Below are 25,905 nucleotides of genomic sequence, written 5' to 3'. Positions count from 1 at the left end.
GACTGTGTGCTAGTGAGTTTCAATGCACGCACGCTACAAAACAAAAACAAATCAAAACATTATCTCTCTTTCGTACGCTCTTTCTTTGCATTCGGGTCGTATGTGTGCAAATTGCCGAAAAACTTCGGCACCGCCGTGCCAAAGAAGAACACATTTGCTTTACATCCTTTTTGTAAAAAATATGTCGTTTTTATACCCTCCACCATAGGATGGGGGTATATTAAGTTTGTCACTACGTTTGTAACTACTCGAAACAATCATTGTAGACCCCACAAACTATATATATTCTTGATCAGCGTGCAATTCTACATCGATATAGCCATGTCCGTCCGTCTGTGGAAATCACTCTAGCGTTTTGGGAAAATCTATTATATGTATGTAGGACTTTTGGTATTGAAAGCGGGCTATGTAGGTCCACGCTTTCGTGTAGGCCCCATACAAAATGACGCGTGACGCGTCGTCGTTTTAAGGAATTTTTCACATTTTACCACTGAATTGGTTGTAAATTGGTATTTTGTGTCTCCAGAGGCCAAAAAACATTCCTACCAAAGTTGGTTTATATAGGTCCACGTTTTGGTATAGCCCCCATATAACATACGCGTCATTTTAATATATTTTGAATGTATTAGTCCCATTTGACAACAGAATCGGTTGTAATTTTGTATTTTGTGTTTCCAGAGGCTAAGAAACATTTCCACCGTAAAGTGTTTATATAGGTCCACGTTTTGATATAGCCCCCATAGGACGATATCTCCCGATTTTCGGTATTTTGAAGGTTTTGGCCTCATTATCACACCGAGATGGCTGAAATTTGGTATTTAGTCTTCGTTGGGGGTATAAAACTTTCCCCCATAAATTTTTAGGTATAGGTCCACGCCATCATATAGCCGCCATAGCCATCATATAGCCTTAAGATTTTCGGTATTTTGAAGGTTGTGGCCACATTAATCCACCGAAATGGGTGAAATTTGTTCGAAAAAAAAGTTCGACCCGACCGAATTTAACGCTTTTCCTACTTGTCTTCTTTGAAATGGAATTCTTCTTCAACTGATTTAAATAAAATACCTAAATGTTTTTGATATAAATTTTATTTTGCATGCCTTTCCATTTCTGCAAAAAGACACAAGATTAAATTGGCGGCTGTTGATGTGGTACTCAATGCTAAATCCAGGATGCGCTACAGTAGCGATTTGGCTGTTTATGGTAGCGGCCAAGGCATATTTATACAAGGTAGAAGTGACAATCAGCTGTATTCTTACTTTTTTTATAAATTTAGTTTTCAAAATGTAATAGGGTCTACTCACGAAATTTGAAACTTCGAAATTTGCGAACATAAAATTCTTCTTTTCACCGTAAACGTGTAATAACAATGACCTACGACAGTTCTGTATGCTTTATATTTACATTTTGATTCAAATTTGTTCTATTTTAGAGGATTTTCAAAATGTATTTATGTTTTTCCTGAACAAATTTTTGCAACGACCCTATTATTCAATATTTATTTTTGACAATTAATTTTCAATAACAACAATGTTGTTTTTGTAAATTTATTAGTTGTTGTAATTCATGCATTTACCTTATATGAATATGCCTTGGTAGCGGCTGAGGCGATTTTTACGCAACATTTTTTATCATCACTTTTAAAGCAAACTAAAAAGAGCATATTGTGCAGCAAGTGAAATATGCATACATTTTGATGGCGGATCGTGTTCAAAAATATATAGAAAAGCATTGGAATCCAACATTTTGTTGAACAATTGATAATTTCTGATGTTTTTACACACTTTTGTAATGTTCTTAGGTCTTAAGCGCTCGGCACGTACGGTGCGTTGAGCGTCGCGCTACAACAACCACATGAAAAATGTGTAAGTGATGCCAAGTTTTTTGAAAAACAACAATATGGCTGACGCATTAAAGTTAAACATAATTTAACTGTTTTGGGAGAACGCTTAAAGCCCTCGGCACATACGGTCCGTTTAGTGACACGTTGGGACACGCGTTGCCCAAAACAGTTAAATTATGTTTAACTTTAATGCGTCAGCCATATTGTTGTTTTTCAAAAAACTTGGCTACACTTACACTTTTTTCATGTGGTTGTTGTAACGCAACGCACCGTATGTGCCGAGCGCTTAAAGCCCTCGGCACATACGGTCCGTTGTGAGTCGCGTCGCGCGTTAAAAACAACAACCACATGAAAAATGTGTAAGTGATGCCAAGTTTTTTGAAAAACAACAATATGGCTGACGCATTAAAGTTAAACATAATTTAACTGTTTTGGGAGAACGCTTAAAGCCCTCGGCACATACGGTCCGTTTAGTGACACGTTGGGACACGCGTTGCCCAAAACAGTTAAATTATGTTTAACTTTAATGCGTCAGCCATATTGTTGTTTTTCAAAAAACTTGGCTTCACTTACACTTTTTTCATGTGGTTGTTGTAACGCAACGCACCGTATGTGCCGAGCGCTTAAAGCCCTCGGCACATACGGTCCGTTGTGAGTCGCGTCACGCGTTAAAAACAACAACCACATGAAAAATGTGTAAGTGATGCCAAGTTTGTTCTTGAAGTTTTCATGTGGTTGTTGTAACACAACGCTCCGTATGTGCCGGAGCCATTAGTCAGTAGAGTTTTGTGGTGGTTTTTAACACAACTTGTCCGTAGCGATTTTTAGCTCAGAACAGTTGGCATTCTGGTTAAATCTATCGTTCTCTTGCATTAATTCTCTTTCCGAAGTTGGGCTATCTGGCTCAGAATAGAGTTGTACAATCTAGTTCATTTGAAAGATCTAGTTCAATAGTTCAGCTCTTTTAACTGAACTAGTTCAGTAATCTAGTTCATAGTTCACTGTCCAGTTCAATCATTTGGATCATAATCGTTCAATCAATCGCATACATACACCAAATAGAAACAAACAATAGAATAATATAATTTAACTACACCAGACCAAATATATTACATTTACGTGTTTTATTCCATTCATAAAGAAAGATTAAGTTGGTATTAATTAAAGAAAACGCGTCCTTCATATAGGTGGCTGGCAAAAATCGTATGTTGTGTGTGTAGAAACTGTCATTGCGAAAAAGCTTTGTGCGTGTGTGTTTCTTTTGATTTTTTTCTATCCAGAATGCACAGTCAATATTGGAATACACTGCACCCCGCTTAACTGCCTTTCATAAAATTCCAAAAAATTGAGGCAGTTTGCGGGTAGTTACAAAAATCTCATCTCAGCCTTACAAAAAATGACAACAATAAGAACATAATCGCCAAAAAACAAAACGGTCTATAGTAAAAAAGTCTAAAAATATATAAGTTATATTATTTAATCAATAAGAAATTTAGTCATCAGTGAGTATAACACCATAACATAACACTGGGCATCTTCATCACAATTCACGTAGTCGTCGAAATTGATTGTCTCATAAATACACCAGTGCGGGTAATAAACCGAGAAAAACATTATTAAATGTTCTTTTTGGGGAAATATTTGACGGGCAAATATCCGAATTGGGTACTTATAGAAAAGTAGTTAAGCGGGACAGTTTGAACTCATTTATATGAAAAAACTTTAGGGATTCAGATTGTGAGGCAATTAAACGGGAAAGGCAGTTACGCAGAGAGGTAAATAAGCGGGGTGTGTATGTGGAATTTGTTGTGTTTTTGAAGAAATCTTCACTTTCGAACAGTTATTCATTGTACCTTGTTTTGTGCATGTAATTTCAGAGTGTTACTCGTTGGCCTACCCCAAGGTGTTGTTAGGAGTTAAAGGCAATGACATATTATGTAAACAAAGTTTACTTGTTACAAAATTAGAATTTTATTGATATATATGCTCTGTTTCAGAACCTGAAAGAAGCTACTATTTTTTACTACATGAAAAATGTGTAAGTAATGTTATCGAAAAAATGGTACAAATTAGTAGATTCTTGCAGTACTGGAACAGACCAATAATAAATCGAAAAAATAGTACAAATTAGTAGATTCTTGCAGTACTGGAACAGACCAATAATAAATCGATTACAGCTCGATTTTAGCTGCATCACAGAAACCCACTATAACCTTCCAACCAACGGACCCTTTGGAATTAACGAAATCTTCCACAGTTATTCATTGTACCTTGATCCAAAACGTAAAAAAACTCATCACATTACAAAGGCATCACTTAACACAGACGACGGCGTAACTTTATGCATATGTGAACGACATTGTGAATCGTTCGTTCGTTGATCGTACGGTCGCCGACTGATTATAGTTCAGTGAACTATAACGAACTATATCGACTGATCTAGTTCATGCGCTTTGTTCAATAAATCGTTCAATTGAACTAGTTCGTGCATGAACTATACAACTCTAGCTCAGAACTTATCAACACACATGTGTTTATGTATTTACGTCTGCTGAATAATTGGAGTACGTTACACAGACAGATATTTGTATTAAATCAGGGATGCACAAAGAGAATCTGACACATTTTCTCTTAAATATTTCACAGTGCATTTTTGTTGGCTTTTCTTAACCCTTTTATGTTTTAAAACTTTAATTGTATTCTAAAATAGTAAAAGTTGCATATTGTTTAAAAATATTTATAAAACAATGTGTATATTTTTGATAGTACTTGGGTCAATTATGGCTGCGATAAGAGTAATCGACGATAGAGTACTGTTTTGTTCATCAATGTATTAAATTATTAACAAAACACTCTTTATTTTAATCTGTAGTCGTTTCACAATGGGAGAATACTCGCTAATCCCCAAAATATTTCGAGCATTTCTGGTAAAATTCAATCTTATCATTGGGAGAGTCGGCAGTTGGCTGTAGCAGCGAAACACCACACAAAATTGGTGGTCGAATGACCAAAAGATCGACAGTTGGAATTTACCGGTGAGTGGATTACTGCAAATTTCATGAAATAATCTTAGTGAAAAAAGTGCAAAACGTATAAAAAATAAATACCTAAAAAACAGAAAGAAAAACTGTTTAAACAGACGAAGAGGAGCAAGAGTTAAGTGCAATATCTGTATCAAGGGAAATAAAGTCCAAATTTAAAGTAAAAAGAAAATTTAAAATAAATACAATTTAAATTTTTGGTTTATTTAATTTGACATTTTCTCTTTTTAAAATCAATGTTCACGTAAGCTGAGACTGTTTTAGTATGAACCGTATATTACATTAATTTTTCGTTGTCCCATCTCCGCTTGCGTGAACTGATATTTGCCATCACTAACATCTCATTCAATTTCCCTTTTGTGTTTGTAAACAAACGATATTATCGTATATGTGCACAAGCCGGTTTTTTAGTCAGTTCATTCTTGTGCGTTGGGCTTTGACCGTCTCCCTCTTCAAAAAGAAAAAAAATAACTTGCAAGTGGACAACACAATTGAATATGTTTATATTGTTTTTAAAACAAAATTGATTGATTAACAACTGTGAACTATTTGCTAAACGATAGAATCTGTCCTTTTCTTTTATTACTATTCCCATTGGGAGAAAATTAAAAGTTGTGTTACTGTGTGTCTCTCCTCGGTCTCTGCGTGGCTAGCTAACTATCAGCTGGGTGCACATTTCATCCTGAGAGGCGATTACAAAAGCTTTTACCATTCTGTCTCCTGCCAGAACATACGTTTAATTTTTGGAGTGGGTATTTGAACTGCCGTTGGTGAGTGTTTTGTGACCATAACAAATATTTTGCAATAGTTTAAATTACATCTTCAGGGTAAATCTACAAATGAACAATTTATGTATTTCTTAGTAGCATAACAGCATTGCCTTTAAATAATTAAAAATAAACACAGATGTAACAAATAGATCGCATACGTTGTAAAAATATTTATTAACTAAACACTAGTGTCTAGTTTACAGGTAACATTAAGCTGAAAACACCATCCAACGTTTGAGTAAAGTTTTGTGTCATTTCTGGTGAAAGAATAAAAAAATGACACAAAATTTTACTCAAATGTTGGATGTGTTTTCAGCAGTAGTCTTTTGCTGTAATTGTTGTCTGTCCGTAGCACTTTGTCAATGTTGGTGTGTGGTTACGTTCCTTACAGTGATCTGCAAGTGGGACTTCCCCTTATTCAAGTTTTTGTCAGCGATGCTGGGCATCGAACGAACAAGTATGAACAAACCACACATATTATTTTCCAATCCTGTCTTTGTGATATTTGGACTTGGTTTGAAAAAGTTTGTGAGTGTTTTGTGACCATAACAACAAATATTTTGCAATAGTTTAAATTACATCTTCAGGGTAAATCTACAAATGAACAATTTATGTATTTCTTAGTAGCATAACAGCATTGCCTTTAAATAATTAAAAATAAACACAGATGTAACAAATAGATCGCATACGTTGTAAAAATATTTATTAACTAAACACTAGTGTCTAGTTTACAGGTAACATTAAGCTGAAAACACCATCCAACGTTTGAGTAAAGTTTTGTGTCATTTCTGGTGAAAGAATAAAAAAATGACACAAAATTTTACTCAAATGTTGGATGTGTTTTCAGCAGTAGTCTTTTGCTGTAATTGTTGTCTGTCCGTAGCACTTTGTCAATGTTGGTGTGTGGTTACGTTCCTTACAGTGATCTGCAAGTGGGACTTCCCCTTATTCAAGTTTTTGTCAGCGATGCTGGGCATCGAACGAACAAGTATGAACAAACCACACATATTTTCTCTTTATTTTCATCTGCCTTGGGGAATGCTCGCTTACAACCACAAATGCACGAAATGTTATGAGCATATCTGATACGAACACATGATGACAAAGAACAACAAGAAATCATAGGAACAAAGTTAACACCAACCATCGACACACAGTGTCACGACCGTGGCCAAAAATGGTAAAAACTAAATACTTCGTTGAACAAATTTATTGATGGGGAGTGATAGAAAACATATTAAATAAGAAGAATCTGAATTTTGGTACTGATACGTGAAGTAGTTTTTGCTATATCAGGATTTAAATCTGACAATTTTAGTTAATACGTATTTTTGCGTTTTTCTTCCTAAAATTAATAAATTGTATTATGCGTTAATATTTAAAATTAAAAAGTAACGATCGCTGCAAAAATGGTTCCTAAGTTCTCTTGGGATGTAATAAACTTGGCTACACTTTTGTTTGCATGTAAATATTAATCATATTGTGTTTACATTTACCCAAACATGTATTACTAAGTTTATTAATTTTCTGAAGCAAATTTTAAATTGAGTAGAGTGGGAAAAAAATTGTATAAAAGTGTATATCGATATTTTTTGCTGTATGAGTAGTAAAAAGTGAGTACTTCAAATATATAAAGGTCCCAGCTGCAGAGGTTTGCAGACGAATGTGTCATTTCTCTTTTTCAGCGACCACCTCACTGAGAGGATACCCCCTTTTTTAACAAATCGTTTTGCGGTGTTGGCTATAGCGCGAAAACGAATGAACCGATCATCGTATATTTTTGTGGGCTTATTAAGTACCTAATAATCTTGCTTTAAAACGAGATAATTTTAAAAATATCAATTTTTGAAAAAAAAAAAATTCTGAACAGCGAAAATCAAAATTCGATTTTTTACAAAAAATTTACCGTTTTTTGACCACTAATCGGTCAAAAAAAATTTTTAAAGGAAATTTCTCATATATAAAGACAAGATTTTCATAAATTCAATATGCTCACAAACAATATGAAGACTAAACACCAAATTTCAGTCATATCGGGTGGATATTGAGGCCACAACACTCAAAATACCGAAAATGAGGAGGCACGGTTGTATGGGGGCTATAGGAAGACGAGGACCTATACCGACATATTTCTGGTGGAAGGTTATTAGTCCTCCAACGGAGATTTAATACCAATTTTCAGCCATTTCGGTGTGATAATCAGGCTAAAACCTCCAAAATACCGAAAATCGGAAGGTACCGTCCTATGGGGGCTATATGAAGGCGTGGACCTATGCAGACAAATTTCAAGGTGAGGATATAATGCCCCTTATGAAGACTAAATACCAAATTTTAGAAATTTCGGTGTAATAATTAGGCTAAAATCTTCAAAATACCGATAATCGGGAGGTACCGTTGTATGGGGGCTATATAAAAACGTGGACCTAAGCCCACAATTCTCTGTTGGAATGTTTGATACCTCTGCCGAAGGATAACCACAAAATTTGAATACTTTCGGTTGGTCATTGTGTCTAAAACATTCAAAATACCGAAAATCGGGAGGTACGGTTCTATGGGGGCTATATCAAAACGTGGACCGACCAACCCAATTTTTTGTCCTGAAGATTGTAAGTCAATAATAGGTACGTGTACCAAAATTGATGCACCTACGACAACTCCTTCTATTTTTGGCCACAGTTAATATGAACTCGCGACATTGTGCGACACACACTTGAACGAATTAAGAGAAAACGAAAGAGACAAATGAATCAATAATACAGTGGTACGCAGTATCGAAATTTTGAAGAAGAATAAGAACATACTGATTAGGGATACGTAGCCGTAAAATTTCTAAAAGTCGTAGTCGACTATTGACTGTGCGAAAACCGGAAAATCGATTATTCTTAATCGATTTTCGAAACACGGAGTCGACTATTATTCGTAGTCAAGCATTAGTCATATTCCATTATTATTCGTTGTCGACTATTAGTCGTAGTTGATTATTGGGTGTGCTAAAACCGCGCAATGGGCCGTACTTTTTATACATATATACATCATGGTCGTTTATATTCGATTTTCGGCGGTTAACGAATAATCGAAAGTCGACTTTTAGGTTAGGTTAGGTTAAAGGACGCGCAGCTGTCGTGTTGGACAGCCACTCCACTCGGAGACCTTATGGTCCATTGTGTTCATCCTATAGTAAGGGTAGGAGAAAAGAAAAGAAATAATAGCATATCGAGTTTAGAAATAGGAAAAAGGAATAATTAAGTAAGTTAGAGGATAGTTGAGTTGAAAGTCGACTTTTAGTACACTCTCAAATAATCGACTAACCGAAAATCGAGTTTTAAGTTTTTCACGAAAACCGTATAATCGAAAAACCGATTATTGCATTTCACTTAGTATCCCTAATACTGATTTTAAATGCATGTATGTGAAATGTCACTGTTGCAATGAATAACACAACAAAAGCAGAATTGAATTGGAAATTGTATCAGATATAATTGATACGTCATAATGATAATAAAGGTCCAACAACAACTCTGATAAAAAAAGAACGAACTCGTAGAAGAACTATACAATAATACTGCATTAGAAAAAAGAAACATCAGGAATTATGTTGCAATTGGACCTACGTCGTGTACAGTCTTCCAAAAATCCACAAAGCAGATTATTCCTGAGGTCAATATGTCTGATTTTTTTTTATTTTTCAAAAACAACGCTTGTTTATAAAAAACGAATTTAAAAAGAATGAGAACATTTTTGTCTTTGAGAAAAAAATGTTCCATAGTTTCTAACATAGATCTAAAGATTTTGAAGATATACATACTACCATTGCTGGATACATGTATATGAAAATTCGTTGATGTGCAATGTTTCCAAGTATGGATTCAACATCCAGATGGAATTGGAATAAAAGAAGTGGAAACTTCGGAATGTGTGGAACCGGTGTCCTTGGTATATATCGGAGGTGTTTGTATAGATTTATTGGTGTCAAGTCTTTTTTTAACATCTGTTGATGAACTCTGAGAGATCTGCTTAATAATTTGTATAATTATGTGATCATCCCCTGCAGTAGATGTTGTTGTCCTTGCATCTCCTTTCCATCTTATGGCGATTTTAGTTCTTTTTACGCGGTATCCAGCTCCAGTTTTAGATATTGTTATGTTCCTATGTTTATTTTTAGACCTCGTTGGATGCACAATTTTTAAAAATTACAATTTTAGCAAAGCGTTGGAAAACATTTCTGGTCATAATTTAAGTTTTTCTTAAAAAATTAGACATGTCTTGTTTTCGGCATACTTGTCTATCAAAAGTAAACATATGTGGGATAAAATGTACTCATCATGAAAACTTTTTGTCCCTTCTTCTGATTAAAAACAATTTGATGCCAATCAATACAAAAAAAATCGGCAAAAATGAACTAATAGATATTCGTACCACGGAGTTGCAAATGTTTTGAGCAGGCTAAAACATGTGTTCCTCCGACATTTCACACATTTTTTAAACATAAGTGTTCATAACTGAATAATCCTTTTTAAATCTTGAAAATATGGTCAATAAAAAATCAAATAACAAAAACAAACATATTTTAAAACACAAAATGTCCCTAAAAATAGACTAAATGTGATGTAGGCATCTGAGTTGCAAATGTTTTGAGCAGCACTGTACTACCATTGCTGGATACATGTATATGAAAATTCGTTGATGTGCAATGTTTCCAAGTATGGATTCAACATCCAGATGGAATTGGAATAAAAGAAGTGGAAACTTCGGAATGTGTGGAACCAATATCATTTTGGAAAAACATTGCAAAATACGATTATCCACACATTAAAGAAAACGTTTATAAATGTGCATCTTTTTGGTTCTACATATACAGATACTTTCGGATTTAACATGCCTCTGCTCAAAACAAAGAAACCAACTGCACATTTTAAGAACATAATTCGTATCAGAAATTGCAACAAAACAATTTTAAATTAAAGGTAATATTACATAAAAATTCCTGTGTTCCTTTTAATATTGGTTCCCACAAAATATCCAAGTGTAGTAGTATATTTTCAAAAAATATTTATGTCAACAATGCATAATTCAGCTTATGCTCTAGTTCTAATCATCATTCAAATTCAGTAAGAAAATGATCAAAGTCAAAATCCGATCCGATTTTTGGTAGGGTTCGTTTTTTAGCCACAAGAATGAACTGGTAAAAAATGTTCATCGATTTGCCTTAGAGCAGCCATATACGTTCACGTGACTGCAAGAACAAATTTGTTCTCTTTATTCTCATCTGTCGTGGTTTAGCAAAGGAAAGACTTGCTCAGAGAGACTAATGCACCGCCTTAGAGAAACAGACCATAAGCGACGCTCTATCTCGAACGAAAGAGTATTAGCAGAAAATAAAAGAAGCATATGAAAATAAAGAGAGAATACAATGCTAAATCAATCTTTCTCTTGCATTAATTCTCTTTCCGAAGTTGGGCTCTCTGGCTCAGAACTCATCAGCACACATGTGTTTATGTCAATGATGCTCAAATATTTTACTTTATACCTCTCTGAGAGTGTCTTACCCTTGCTATACAACGGCAGATGAGAATTAACAGAGCGAATGTTGTTGTACATCCGTTAACGTATATGGGGGAACATAGCCGGTTTATGTATTTACGTCCGCTAAGTAATCAGAGTACGTTTGACAGACAGAAGAGTGCATTGAATCGTCAAAATTTTTTATATTAAATTATAAACAAACCACACGTATTATCTCTTTATTTTAAGCTGCAGTGGTTTCACAATGGGAATACTCGCTAATCCCCAAAATATTTCGAGCAGCAAAATTGGTGGTTGAATGACCCAAAGATCGACAATTAGAATTTACCGGCGAGTGGACTACTGTAAATTTCATGAAATAATCTTAGTGAAAAAATTGCAAAACGTATAAAAAATAAATACAAAACAGAAAGAAAAACTATTTAAACAAACGAAGAAGAGGAAGAGTCAAGTGCGGTATCTGTATCAAGGGAAATAAAGTCCAAATTTAAAGTAAAAAGTAAATTTAAAATAAATGCAATTTAAGTTTTTGTTCGACATTTTCTTTATTTAAAATCAATGTGCCACGTAAGCTGAGACTATTTACATTAACCCAATCCCTGCGAAGGTTTTGTGAAAAAATGCATAATTTTTCACTTTATCCTGCTTTTAGGACAAAAATTGGAACCCGTATGACCGAAATATAGAAGCAAATAGACAGCTGTAATGCTTTACTGTTGGAAAATACTAATATGAATATGTTCAATATGTGGATTTTTTCTTCCAAAAAGTAAAATAACACAAGTGGTTCCATATGGAACCACCGCAGTGATTGGGTTAATTACTATTTTCTGTTTTAGTATGAACCGTATATTAGTTTAATTTTTCGTTGTACCATCTTCGCTTACGTGAAAAGATATTTGCCATCACTAACATCTCGTCCAATTTCCCTTTTGTGTTTGTTTGACCGTAAACAAAAAAGGTAAACAAACGATATTATCGTATACGTGCACAAGCAGGTTTTATAGCAGAATGCGGCACCTCTTTACTCGCGAGCAAGCAAAGAGAGATTCTCGCTCCTCTCACTAATTGAAAAACCATGCACTGACGACAGTGTTTGCTCAAATTGTTGTTGTTGTGTGCCGCATTCTGTTTTATAGTCAGTTCGTTCTTGTGCGTTGCGCTTTGACCGTCTACCTCTTCAAAAAGAAAAAAAAATAACTTGCAAGTGGACAACACAATTGAATAAGTTTATATAGTTTTTAAAACAAAATTGATTGATTGATTAACAACTGTGAACTATTTGCTAAACGATAGAATCTGTCCTTTTATTTTATTACTATTCCCGTTCGGAGAAAACTAAAAGTTGTGTGACTGTGTGTCTCTCCTCGGTCTCTGCGTGGCTAGCTGACTATCAGCTGGGTGCACATTTCATCCTGAGAGGCGATTACAAAAGCTTTTAATATTCTGTCTCCAGCCAGAATATACCGTTAATTTTTGGAGTGGGTATTTGAACTGCCGTTGGTGAGTGGTTTGTGACCATAACAAATATTTTGCAATAGTTCAAATTACATCTTCATGGTAAATCTACAAATGAACAAATTATATATTTCTTAGTATCATAACAGCATTGCCTTAAAATAATAAAAAATAAACACAGATGTAACAAATAGATCGCATACCTTGTAAAAATATTTATAAACTAAAAACTTGTGTCTAGTTTATGTGTAACATCTATACTGTTAAGCTGAAAACACATCCAAACGTTGGATGTGTTTTCAGCTGTAGTCTTTTGCTGTAATTGTTTTCTGTCTGTAGGTCCAGCGATGCTCGCCCTCATACATAAAAGTGTAAGCAAACTACATGTATTCTCTCTTTATTTTCGATTTGTCATTGTTTAGCAATGGAAAGAGTGTCTTACCACTACTAATACACCAACTTTTCTGAGCATCAATGCTGTAGGTCAGAGTGAGGCAGAGAACATTTTTGGGTCTCTCTTGTGCTCTCAATGAGCGTAAATTTGTTGTTGTTCACAACGTGTTAGCATCTACACAGGCTGTGAGCGATAACAAATTTACGCTCACTTAGAGCACATGGGCTCTCTTGTGAGTCACAATGCCTCCTCCTGCTGTAGGTTATGTTACTTACAGTGGTCTGCAAGTGGGACTTCCCCTTATTCAAGTTTATGTCAGCGATGCACGGAATCGAACGAACAAGTATGAACAAACCACACATATTTTCTCTTTATTTTCGTCTGCCGTAGGGAATGCTGGCTTACTACTTGTAATGCACAAAGTATTTTGAGCATATCTGATACGAACTCATGATGACAAAGAACAAAAAGAAATAATGAGAACCAACCATCCACACACTTGAACGAATTAATAGAAAGCGAAAAAGACAAATTAATCAACAATACAGTGGTGCGCACTAACTCCAAAGCAACACGTTGAAACTTTCATACGAAACTTTCGCATCTTTTGGGAGAGAGCGGATATGAAGGAGCTCATTCACCTTCACCCTCTCCTAAAAGCTGTGAAAGTTTCATATGAATGTTTCAACGTGTGGCTTTAGAGTAACGAATTTATGAAAAAGAATAAGGTTTTAAATGCAGACTTGGGAAATGTCACTTTTGCAATAATAAGGCCATGTTTATATTATAGCCTTTTGCAGGGTTAACCTTCTTTATGAGGATTTATTTGAAATATAAGCAATGGAATTGACATTTGAAACCCAATCGGTTTGATAAATCCGGTTATATATAAACGTACTATAACACTACGAAAACAGAATAATGGAAATTGTGTCAGATATAATGACGTATCAACGTGATAATAAAGGTCCAACAACAAATCTGACAAAAAAAAAGAACGAACTCGTAGAAGAACTATACAATAATAAAAACATAATTACTTTATTAGAGAGAAGAAACAACTGCAACTGGACCTTTGTTGTACACAATTCCAAAAATCCACAAGGCAGAGTACCCATGAGGCCAATATGACTATTTTTTCCAATCTTCACATTTTTGGGTTTAGATTTAAAGATTTTGAAGATATATGTACTACGATTGCAGGATATATGTACATATATGAAAATTCGTTGATGTGCGATGTTTCCAAGTATGAATTTAAAATACAGATGGAGTTGACAATACTTCGAAACGAAGCGGAAACTCCGGAATATGTAGAGTCAATATCTTTATGGGAAAACATTGAAAAACCCGATTATCCTCACATTAGAGAAAGCTTTTATAAATGAGCATCCTTTTTGGTTCTACATACATATGCGAGCAGATACTTTCGGATTTAGGATATCTCTGCTCAAAACAAAGGAACATACTAACTGCACATTTAAAGAACATAATTCTTATCAGAAATTGCAACAAAACAATTTCAAATTGAAGGCAACATTACATAACAATTGCTGTGTTCCTTTAAATATTGGTCTCCACGAAATATCCAGCTGTAGTAGCATGACACAATTACCCAGGTAGTGGTATCACACCAGCTGATCGAATATCAAAAGTCAAATCCCTTTATAAAAAAATTATTTTTGTTGTAATTTCCCCAACAACATAAAGAAAAAAAAAGAAAAAAAAAACACATTTGCATTTGAAAAACGATAAGTTCTAGGACAGAGAAGCCATTACATAGTCGATACGTCCGAAGATTTGCTTTACCACCAATGAAACCAGGTAACGTAATTTGGTGACTATGTGGGTTCGAGTCCTTGGCTTTCCTTTTTCACTTGCAAATAATTTCAGATCATCAAGCTTAACTCTAAACGAGAAAATTAACAAAAAACATAAAGAAAGTTTTGACATAATATATTCAAAAATTTACGATGCCACTACCTGGGTAATTGTGCCATGTGTAGTAGTATATTTTGAAAATATGTATGTTAACAATGCATAATTCAGTTTATGCTCTAGTTCTAATCATAATTCAAATTCTGTAAGGAAAGGATCAAAGTCAAAATCCGATCCAATTTTTGGTACGGTTCGATTTTTAACGGTGCCACTACCTGGGTAATTGTGCCATGTGTAGTAGTATATTTTCAAAATATGTATGTTAACAATGTATAATTCAGTTTATGCTGCTCTAGTTCTAATCATAATTCTAATTCTGTAAGGAAAGGATCAAAGTCAAAGTCCGATCCAATTATTGAAATTTTTGGTACGGTTCGATTTTTAACCACAAGAATGAGCTGGTAAACAATTTTCATCGATTAGACCTTAGAGCAGGGTCGCCCATTTGTATATTGCGGGCGCCCACGGAGTTTCTTTGCATTTGCTTTTCTCTCTCATTCACAGTATACGTGTGCAAAAGCAAGAGATAAACATCATTTGGTTGTTGTTTCTTTCACCTATACCATAAACATTTGCTTTAGTTTGAATTCCTTGGGCGACGCTGCATTAGAGAAACATGCCATAAGCGACGCTGTATCTCGAACGAATGAGCACTAGCAGAAAATGAAGAGGGATATGAAAACAAGTAGGAACGGCGTTAAGTTCGGCCGGACCGAACTTGTTATACCCTCCACCACAAGTAGTATTGAAGTAAAATGGAATAATTAGTTTTCTTTCGTGTATGAAGAAGACTTAATACTACATTTCAGCAATTTCGGTAAAACAATGTGAGGCACCATTCTATGGGGGCTATTTCGAAACGTCGTTATATACCAAAAAATTTCTGACGGAAAATTTTTAGGCTCAAAGAAGACTAAATACTAAATTTCCTATATTTGGCTAAAACTTAAAAAATACCGAAAATCAAGAAGTACGCTTCTATGGGGATATAGGAAGAAGTGGATCTATACTGATAATACTCTTCTGGAATATTTTATAACTCTTGGAAGACTAAGTAACGAATTTCAGCCATTTCGGTTGGATATTGACGTCACAATCTTCAATATTACGAAAATCGGGAGGTACCGTTCTATGGGGGCTATATCGAAACGTGGACCTACACCGACGAATTTTACTCAGAAATGGGGCAATATGAAAGCGTGGACCTGTACATTGAAGACTAAATACCAAATTTAGCCATTTTGGTGGAATATTGAAGACACAACCTTCAAAATACGAAAAATCGGGAGGTACCTTTCCATGGGGGCTATATGAAGGCGTGGGCCTATACCGACAAATTTAAAGGGGAATTATGAGTACCCCCAACGAAGTCTAAATACCAAATTTCAGCCATTTCGGTGGAATATTGAGGCCACAACGTTCAATATACCGAAAATCGGGAGGTACCGTTCTATGGGGGCTATATGAAGGCATGGACCGATACCGACAAAGTTCTGGGTGAAAGTTTTATACCACCAACTTAGACTAAATACCAAATTTCAGCCATTTCGGTGTGGTAATGAAGCTAAAACCTTCAAAATACCGAAAATCGGGATGTACCGTTCTATGGGGGCTATATGAAGGTGTGGACCGATACCGACAAAATTCTGGGGGAAAGTTTTATACACCTAAGGAAGACTACGTGCCAAATTTCAGCAAGATAATGAAGCTAAAACCTTAAAAATACCGAAAATCGGGAGGTTATATGGAGGTGTGGACCGATACCGACAAAATTCTGGGGGAAAGTTTTATACCCCTAAAGAAGACTACGTACCAAATTTCAGCCATTTTGGTAGGATAATGAAGCTAAAACCTTAAAAATACCGAAAATAGGGAGGTACCGTTCTATGGGGACTATATGAAGGTGTGGACCGATACCGACAAAATTCTGGGGGAAAGTTTTATACCCTTAAAGAAGTCTACGTGCCAAATTTCAGCCATTTTGGTAGGATAATGAAGCTAAAACCTTAAAAATACCGAATGTCGGGAGGTACCGTTCTATGGGGGCTATATGAAGGTGTCGACCGATACCGACAAAATTCTGGGGGGAAGTTTTATACCCCTAAAGAAGACTACATACCAAATTTCAGCCATTTTGGTAGGACAATAAAGCTAAAACCTTAAGAATACCGAAAATCGGGAGGTACCGTTCTATGGGGGCTATATGAAGGTGTGGACCGATACCGACAAAATTCTGGGGGAAAGTTTTATACCCCTAAAGAAGACTACATACCAAATTTCAGCCAGTTTGGTAGGACAATGAAGCTAAAACCTTAAAAATACCGAAAATAGGGAGGTACCGTTCTATGGGGACTATATGAAGGTGTGGACCGGTACCGACAAAATTCTGGGGGAAAGTTTTATACCCTTAAGGAAGACTACGTGCCAAATTTCAGCCATTTTGGTAGGATAATGAAGCTAAAACCTTAAAAATACCGAAAATCGGGAGGTACCGTTGTATGGGGGCTATATGAAGGTGTGAACCGATACCGACAAAATTCTGGGGGAAGGTTTTATACCCCTAAAGAAGACTACATACCAAATTTCAGCCATTTTGGTAGTATAATGAAGCTAAAACCTTAAAAATACCGAAAATCGGGAGGTACCGTTCTATGGAGGCTATATGGAGGCATGGACCGATACCGACAAAGTTCTGGGGGAAAGTTTTATACCACCAACGTAGTAGTAGGGCGCGAAAACCTAAAAAACCCCAAAAAATGTGAACTTTGACCGCGATTTATTTAAAAAGCGCTCAGGCGATTTTTTTATTCCCAGGTGTAAGCTCCTTGCATTTAATGTTGGTTCAAGAGCACCATATCATGTCATCGTAGAATAAGAGAAGGTAGCAGCAATACACAGCTGACTGAACTGGGTTGTAACGTTAGTGTCAAATTTCATATGACATTTTATACATTTATTTCTATTTCGATGTACATTAGGGACATATATTTTTTGAGAAAAAAATATATCATTCGGAAAAAAAAACATTTCCCAGAAAGACTTCTTCATATCAATGATATGTAACCTCCTCCAAGTTCGAACGATAAGCCGCGCAGTAAATGCCCGCTTGTAGAGGCGATACAACGTTTGTTAATATGTGAGGTATTTTGTTAAAATTTAAAAAAATAAAGCCCTAATAAACATGTGCTTCTTTGATTTCTAAAACAAAACATTTCTATGAATTTCCAGCGACCCCAAACTTTTCTGCAAGAATTCTACTTTCTGCGAGAATTTATGCATTTAGTGGAATGATGTGGAAACATAAAAATTGAAAATGTAACGAATTTTCATTCATGTTTTCCAAAATATTGAATCAAATGTGAAAAATTATTAGTTTTTTAAATTCCAATAATTTATAGACATTTCCTTGTTTTGTTTACAAATACAACTGGCAGTAACGTTACAAACCATGGTGTAAGAAAGAAGGTGATACAATAATACCAACTGATGTCTTCATTGGCTGTCAAAACATATTTTTAATCAAAAATAAATAACAAATATTTCGCTTCTATAAAAAATATTTGTGTACAACATCTTTGTTTAAGCTTCGCGAATAATATTTTAACGTTTTCTTCTAACTTTTGTGGATATTTTGCGCAAAAAAAAAAAAAAAAAAATTACAGAAAATGAAGACTACAACCTAACGTCAACTATTGGATCACCTTGTTAAATTCGCCTTGGTTACAAACAAAAACAAATTCATTTGTGGTTGTTGTTCGAGTTGTATTTGTTGTAGTATTAACTTTACCTTATATTTGTTCTACCATGATATCATGTTATATGCTGTTAACCGATCCAAACCAAAATACTAAAGGTTTTTCGAAGACGATTTAAAAAAAATGCAAGATTTTTATTTATACATTTATCTGAGGATGTAGATTTCGTCAAAAGCTAACCCCATATAGTTTTTGTTTCAACAAAATATGATTACAATTGTATTTTTAATTCAGTTGTTCTGTCAACAAACTCAATGTTAATAAAATTGGTGAGAGCAGTCCTTTGTCTATACAATCCGTTTTTCTGTGGCATGGGGTTGTATATAAAGCAAGAACTTTGGTAAAATTCGGATTTCGGAGGAAACATTGAAAAATTATTTAATCGACAACGTCGAAATTGGGTTTTTGGACACTGAAAATTATAAATTATAATATAAACTCTACCAAGACAAGTCAGTCTAGACAGACGTAAATCTTATTTACGTAGTACTTGGTTGTTATACAACTACAACGAAGACATCGACACTAAAGGCCAAATATTAACCCCATTGAAAATTTATGGGTTCATCTGAAGACAGAAGTCGGGAATAAGACAGCCCACTAATATGAGAGACTTAATTAAGATCAATGGCACAAATATCAATAAAATATGACATTTCGAATTGTATTTTTTTAAATCCCATGTAATTGATGCCCAAAGTAGGTATACGTTATATTAAGACCAACTTTTTCTGAAAGTCCCGATACGATAAATGTTATACAAATAAAATTTGTATAAAATTTAGATAACTAAAACAGTCAAATGTATACATTTTTCGCAGAATGCTTTCTTCGGACATCCTCAATGTTCATGTGAAAAAGAATGACAAAAATCGACCAACCCTAAATATGTACATACAAAATGTATATGCAAAGTTTCAATACATATGTAAAAACATATCGTGTAAAGTATCCATTACATATGTATATAACACATATTTAAAATTACAACCAAAATAAATTCATTTTTGCTCTGCAGAAAAATTGCAATTTTCAATACATTTACTATTCAGTGAAAAAAAAAATCTGCGTTTTTGAATAATGGTTATTGAATGATTATAGTATAGTAGATTTCTATTAACGCTGAATATTTTAAGACAAAATAGTTAATTAATGACCTGTTTCTCTAAGACGATTCGAAATCAAAACCGTTCGAATTACTAGCAACCAAACTCCTGTTGTTGAAGAAAATATTTGTTTGACTGAAAACAAACATGACTCATAATTTTTTATATATTTTTCAAAAAAAAAAAAAAAAAAATTTTGGTAGTGGTTTGAACGAATTTGTATATGTATCGTATTAATGAAACTGGACATAAATCTTCTTATGATAAAGTTTGTCGATTTTAGAATTTTTTGTTATACCCTACACCACACTGTGTTAAGGGGTATTATCAATTTGTACATTTGTATGTAACATGCAAAAGGAAACGAAATAGGTCAATGGTTCCTTTCGATGATCTACATAGCATCACATACTGAGTCCATTTATACGTTCCCGTCCATCCGTTAATGCACTTTTGTCGCATTTATTATCCTATCCGGGTTAAAATTTATGATGGTCGCAATTTTGACGAGACTGACTATTGCTGAGATTTGAGATTTGGATATAGCTCCCATATATTCTCCCGATTCCGTATATTCTATCCACCAAACAACCAATTGTTAAAGGAATATGTAGTTTTAACAACAGTCGTTGAGAATATAGTTTTAAAAATACTACGGCCCACATTTTTTGAAAACAAAATTTTGCCGTTGATAGCTTCTAGCTACTTCTACGCGGCATCAACAAAGCAAAATTAACACAAATTGATTAATCGATTTATGTAGTTCTATTTGAAAACCACAGGTATGATTTTTAGAAAGAATATGTGGTAAAACCTTAAACTGTCGTACTTTACTGGAATTTGTAAATAGGAACGGGTGAAACTATACTCTGCATTTCAATTTATTTATTTATATTGGTGTGAATTCTCCGCTAACGAAGTAGCGGGCACTTGCTAGTAATGTATAGTTACTTTCAAAAGAACTTTAAGACGCGTATTTACATTAAGCTTATAATTATAAAACATAAGAAAACAACAGGACTTAAAGCTAGAATCAAATCTCTTTGTTTGAATACACTTTTTGAGAGAAAATTTTAGTAAAATCTGAATAACTTCTTTATGTCATGTCATTTCAGTATCAAATAATAAAGTGTCGCGGAATTCCGTAATGAATATAAAGGTCTTGAGGCTTAAAACGTAGTATATCACGAAAACCAATTAAAAATTTGTTTTACTGCCTTAATCAAATTTTTTTATTCTTATTTTATAAATTTGTTTCTTAAAAGAAGAAAAAAATGACTGAGAAAAATGTATTTTGTGCGTCATAAAGTGCTGAAACAAATGTAAACGAAATGAAAGCTCAAACATTGGCTATGTGGTTCTTCTGTACTTTGTGTTGTATATTGGTTTTAGACTTCTCATATGTTCCGACGAAATATCCTTCAAACAATTAGGAGTCGATTTAGCCCAGTTCGTCCGTTTGTGTGACTCGGGCGCATGATAACTCTCGAACGGATCACCGATTTTGTCCAAACTTTAAGTCATATGGGTCCACTCCTTCTGGCACTTCCACCACAAGATTTTAAAATGTTTCCTTTAAATGGTGCGCACAATAAGTCTCGATGGTCCAAATCGATTTCTTTTGTTTGAATATGGATTATATCGGTTCACTCTTTCAGATACCTCCAATATAATTTCAAAAATCCGATTTCATCGAAACATTGATTGTTTTCTATATTTTTTGATATATATTCACCATAATTATTACAAAAACTTTTTGTAACGAGCGTACAACATCTTCTTGATATATTAGTGTCGAAAATTTCACAAAAAATATTTGTTTGTATGCGAAAATAACGAAATTCTGGGCAAAACTCGTAGAAAACGGTTTTGAGCTACATCTTAAGATCAAGAGCTAAGGGAGAAAAACCGCGACCGGATTTGACAATACCTTGCCCATTTCAGTTAGAAACGAAGAAAATTTCGGTTGAAACATTCAACTTTTTCAATTTTGTTGATCAATGCCAAAGACATAAATACAACTAAGACTAGACAAAATGCATGCAACATAAAAATGTTTACGAAACTTTGTATAGAAACATTACCCTTAACAGGTTGCAGTTAATTCAAAATCGCAACCAAGGAGGAACATTTCATGTAATGGTATCAGAAACTAAATTTATGAATTCAAGGATCTATTCAAGAATAATTCTATGTCAATTGGATCGGTAAATTCGGTTAAATATGTAAAAATGTATAAAAGAAATAAATGTTATATCACCATATCGTGATATAACATTATGTTAAATTCAAAAGCCATTCACTGAAGAATGATAGCAAAAAAATTTCTTATCTTGTTGTATTTATGTCTTTGTCAATGCTTTTCAATATTGTGAGCAACATTCAACAATGACTATTTTTTCAAAATGTTTGTAGATTTACCCTGAAGATGCAGTGCAAACTATTGCGAAATATTGGTGACAACCAAAAATGAATAACACCCTAATAACAGTCTTAAATTTATCAAATTTAAATTTTTTTTAGATATTTGAAAAAAATGCAGTATTAAAACAAAATTAAACCCTGCTCCTGCAATGAAACTGAAGGGTGTTGTTAAACAGGTTCTTTCCGGGGATACCGTTGTCATTCGTGCCAACAAAGGTACACCACCACCGGAGAAACAAATCACCTTCTCGTATGTTCGTGCTCCCAAGTTAGCTCGCCGTCCAGGTGCTGGTGGTGACGAAACCAAGGACGAACCTTGGGCTTGGGATTCCCGTGAATTTTTACGCCAAAAATTGATTGGCCAGCAAGTAACCTTCTCTTGCGAGGAACCACTAAACTCAAATCGTGAATATGGTTTCGTCTGGTTGGGTGATGAAAGTGGCGAAAATGTTGTCCAAACTATGGTTAAAGAAGGTTTGGTAACTGTACACCGAGACATCCGTCTGCGTAAGCCCCAGAAACAGGAAGATTTACAAAAATTAATTGAATTGGAAGAAGAAGCCAAACAGGCTGGTCTTGGTAAATGGTCAACAACTGCCTACCCGAATGATCATGTTCGTCAAATCAAATGGACTCAGGATAATCCAGCGCAAATTGTTGAATTGTTCGGTGGCAAATCTGTTAAAGCCATTATTGAGTATGTACGCGATGGTTCAACAGTAGCTGCCTTCTTGTTGCCTGATTTCTATTATGTTACCGTGATGATGACGGGTATTCGTTGTCCTAGTGATAAATTAGACGCAATGGGAGAACGCGATTTGAAGATTAAGGTTCCTTTTGTCGATGAAGCCCGTTTTTTTGTCGAAACCAGATTGTTGCAACGTGAAGTTGAAATTCTTTTGGAATCCTTTTACAATGGCAATTTCATTGGTACCATTCGACATCCTAAGGGTAACATTGCTGAAAGTTTGCTGAGAGAGGGTTTGGCCAAGTGTGTTGACTGGTCAATGGCAATAATGAAAGAAGGGGCCGATATACTTCGTGCGGCCGAAAGTATTGCCAAGAAAAAATGTTTACGTTTATGGCGAGACTATAAATCCAATGCCCCAAAATTCATTACCAAGGAAAAATATATCACAGGTGTGGTTGTTGAAGTTTTCAATGGTGATGCCATCAGTGTCATGTTGCCAAATAATCAAATTAAAAAGGTGTTCTTCTCTTCGATTCGTGCACCACGTGATATCCATGCGGTGGGAGAAGAAATCAAGGCTCCACCAAGTCCTATAAATTTTAGACCTCTCTATGAAATCCCCTTTATGTTTGACGCCCGTGAATACTTGCGCAAGAAGTTGATCAATCAGAAGGTACAATGTGTTTTGGACTACATTACCCCTGCTGGCGATTTCTTCCCCGAGAAGTACTGTTACACTGTTCTTATTAGTGGCCAAAATGTTGCTGTAGCTATGGTTGGCGAGGGTTTGGCTTCCGTTGTCCGCTACCGTCACGATGACGAGCAACGTTCTTCATGCTATGACCAATTGTGTGCAGCCGAATATCAAGCTATCAGGAAACAGAAGGGTATGCACGGGGAAAAGGATGATGTCACCATGCGCGTTATCGATCTTACCGTTGACCATTCCCGAATTAAGACTCAATATTTGCCTTCATGGCAAAGTGCTTTAAGGATGGAAGGCGTTGTTGAATTTGTTGTCAGCGGCTCCCGTCTTCGTTTGTACATGCCCAAGGATAGCTGCTTGCTCAATTTCGTTTTGGCTGGTATCTTATGTCCAAGTTCTTCATTTCCCGCCCTTTACGGTCTTCCCGGCGTAGAAGGTGATCCCTTCGGTGATGATGCTTTGGCATTTACCCGCAATCGCATTTTACAACGTGACGTTTCTGTGCATATTGAGACCATCAGTAAGAGTGGTACATCTGTTATTGGTTGGCTCTGGACCGACAATAACACCAACTTGTCTGTCGCTCTGGTCGAAGAAGGTTTGGCTAAAGTGCATCACTTCAGTGCTGAGAAATCTGAATACTATCGTCAATTGAAGAGAGCTGAGGATCGTGCCAAGACCGCCAAGAAGAACATCTGGGCCAGCTATGTTGAAGAAATTGTGGAAGAGACTTCCGACGTTGAAGAGACAGAAAAAACGACTCCTGTCGAACGTAATGTTAACTTGGTAGACATTATTGCTACTAAAATCACTGAAAGTCTGGCAATCAAGACAAAATCATGTGGCAGCGATTCTAATGAATTTGACGCCTTGATGACAAAAATGAATTCTTATTTCCAATCCAATCCTCCAATTTCTGGAGCCTACAAATCAGAACGTGCCGTCCAATTGTATGACGAGGTCGATAGTATCCAAGATAACAGGGACCATGTTTTCTACCTAGATTGTGACAATAAGGAGGTTGTTCCCTTCACTCGTTTGGCTTTATCAACATCTGGTTTCTCCAACGAAAAACAACTGCCTCGGGAAAACGAAGACAAAGAAGAAACATTGCATGTCTGCCCCGAAAACATAGTAAGCCATAAAACAGAGATCAATATTGGATTGAAACCATCTTCCAGCCCTGTCCTTGCTACGAGAGCAAAATCAGTCAGCCCGGAACCCGAACGTTCCTCCAACAAAGCCAGAAAAACGCAACCTACTCGACGTAAAAGATCGCCAGACCCAAAGCCTTCGACATCGAAAGCAGCGCATAAATGTCTCCCAAAGAACAAATCCAATGTGAGTGATCACCCTTCGAAGACACATATATTCTTTCCAACCGCATTGACAAAAATTTTATCTGCTAGCGGATGTGATAAGGTTCGACTTATATTGAATACGGGAGCGGCACACACTGTCATCTGTGACAAACTTGTTGAACGGTTACAGTTAAAAACAACACACGAGTCAGGACGAACCTTTGCTTCAATTAATCTTCAATCTTTCCATGACCAATCCGTCAAGATTCACATTTGCGGTGAAGTTCGCAGTCAGTTAAATATAACCATTCCAGAAGCGACCAATGACAAACAACTACAATCAATCTATAATCATTTGAAGGATCTCGCCGATCCTCACTTTTTTAATCCTCTTAATATTGAGATTATGGTGGCTAATGATCAGATTCCGAAAATTCTGAAAGCTGGAGTGATACAAGACTCTGCCAACGTGCCACTAGCCCAGAGCAGCGTCTTTGGTTGGATCATATACGGTGGCTGCCAGTTATGAATTGAGTTTCAACAAAAGGGGACGGTCGGAATGTTGATCTCTGATCAACATCCTTTTTGGGATAAATATTTATGTTTCTACAATAATATGGATTTTTGGTGTTATTGGAGCTAGCTATGATCGTGGAGAAGAAATGTGGAACCGACTTACCTTTAGAAGCCCGATTATAAATGTGGGAAGGGATTACTCTGTCATCAACTTTGCGCCCTCTATTATTATATTAAAGACTGAATGCAGCTGACATGCGCACACGACTAAATTTAAGATGCACGCAGAAAGTTTAGTAATTTCGGCACATTGAGAAAAGCGAACGACTTAATAAAGTAAGAAGGCTCCAATACACAAGAATTTACACAGTCGCCGAAATGAAGTTGCTCAACAAAGTGGGAGATATTTAGAAGTTTGTGAAAAAAGAGTGCATACAAT

The 25,905-nt window shown here is 35.4% G+C and overlaps 1 protein-coding gene across 1 annotated transcript; it reads left to right on the top strand.

Annotated features, from left to right (window-relative positions):
* Positions 1–5,351: 5,351 nt before the first annotated feature.
* LOC141392261 (staphylococcal nuclease domain-containing protein 1-like) lies at positions 5,352–25,479 on the top strand. Its single transcript, XM_073965212.1, has 2 exons — positions 5,352–5,654; positions 22,352–25,479. The coding sequence occupies exon 2, from the start codon at positions 22,402–22,404 to the stop codon at positions 25,477–25,479; it is 3,078 nt and encodes a 1,025-aa protein (XP_073821313.1). The 5' UTR covers positions 5,352–5,654; positions 22,352–22,401.
* Positions 25,480–25,905: the final 426 nt, after the last annotated feature.

Source organism: Musca autumnalis, unplaced genomic scaffold, assembly GCF_047663935.1.
Source record: "Musca autumnalis isolate F117 unplaced genomic scaffold, ASM4766393v1 scaffold_2, whole genome shotgun sequence".
In the NCBI taxonomy this organism is placed as follows: domain Eukaryota; kingdom Metazoa; phylum Arthropoda; class Insecta; order Diptera; family Muscidae; genus Musca; species Musca autumnalis.
Note: the sequence above shows the minus strand (reverse complement) of the source record. Positions and strands in the feature narration are given on the sequence as shown.

Coding starts and splice junctions, on each gene's coding strand:
- LOC141392261 (XM_073965212.1), top strand. CDS start 22,402: ATGAAACTGAAGGGTGTTGTTAAACAGGTTCTTTCCGGGGATACCGTT.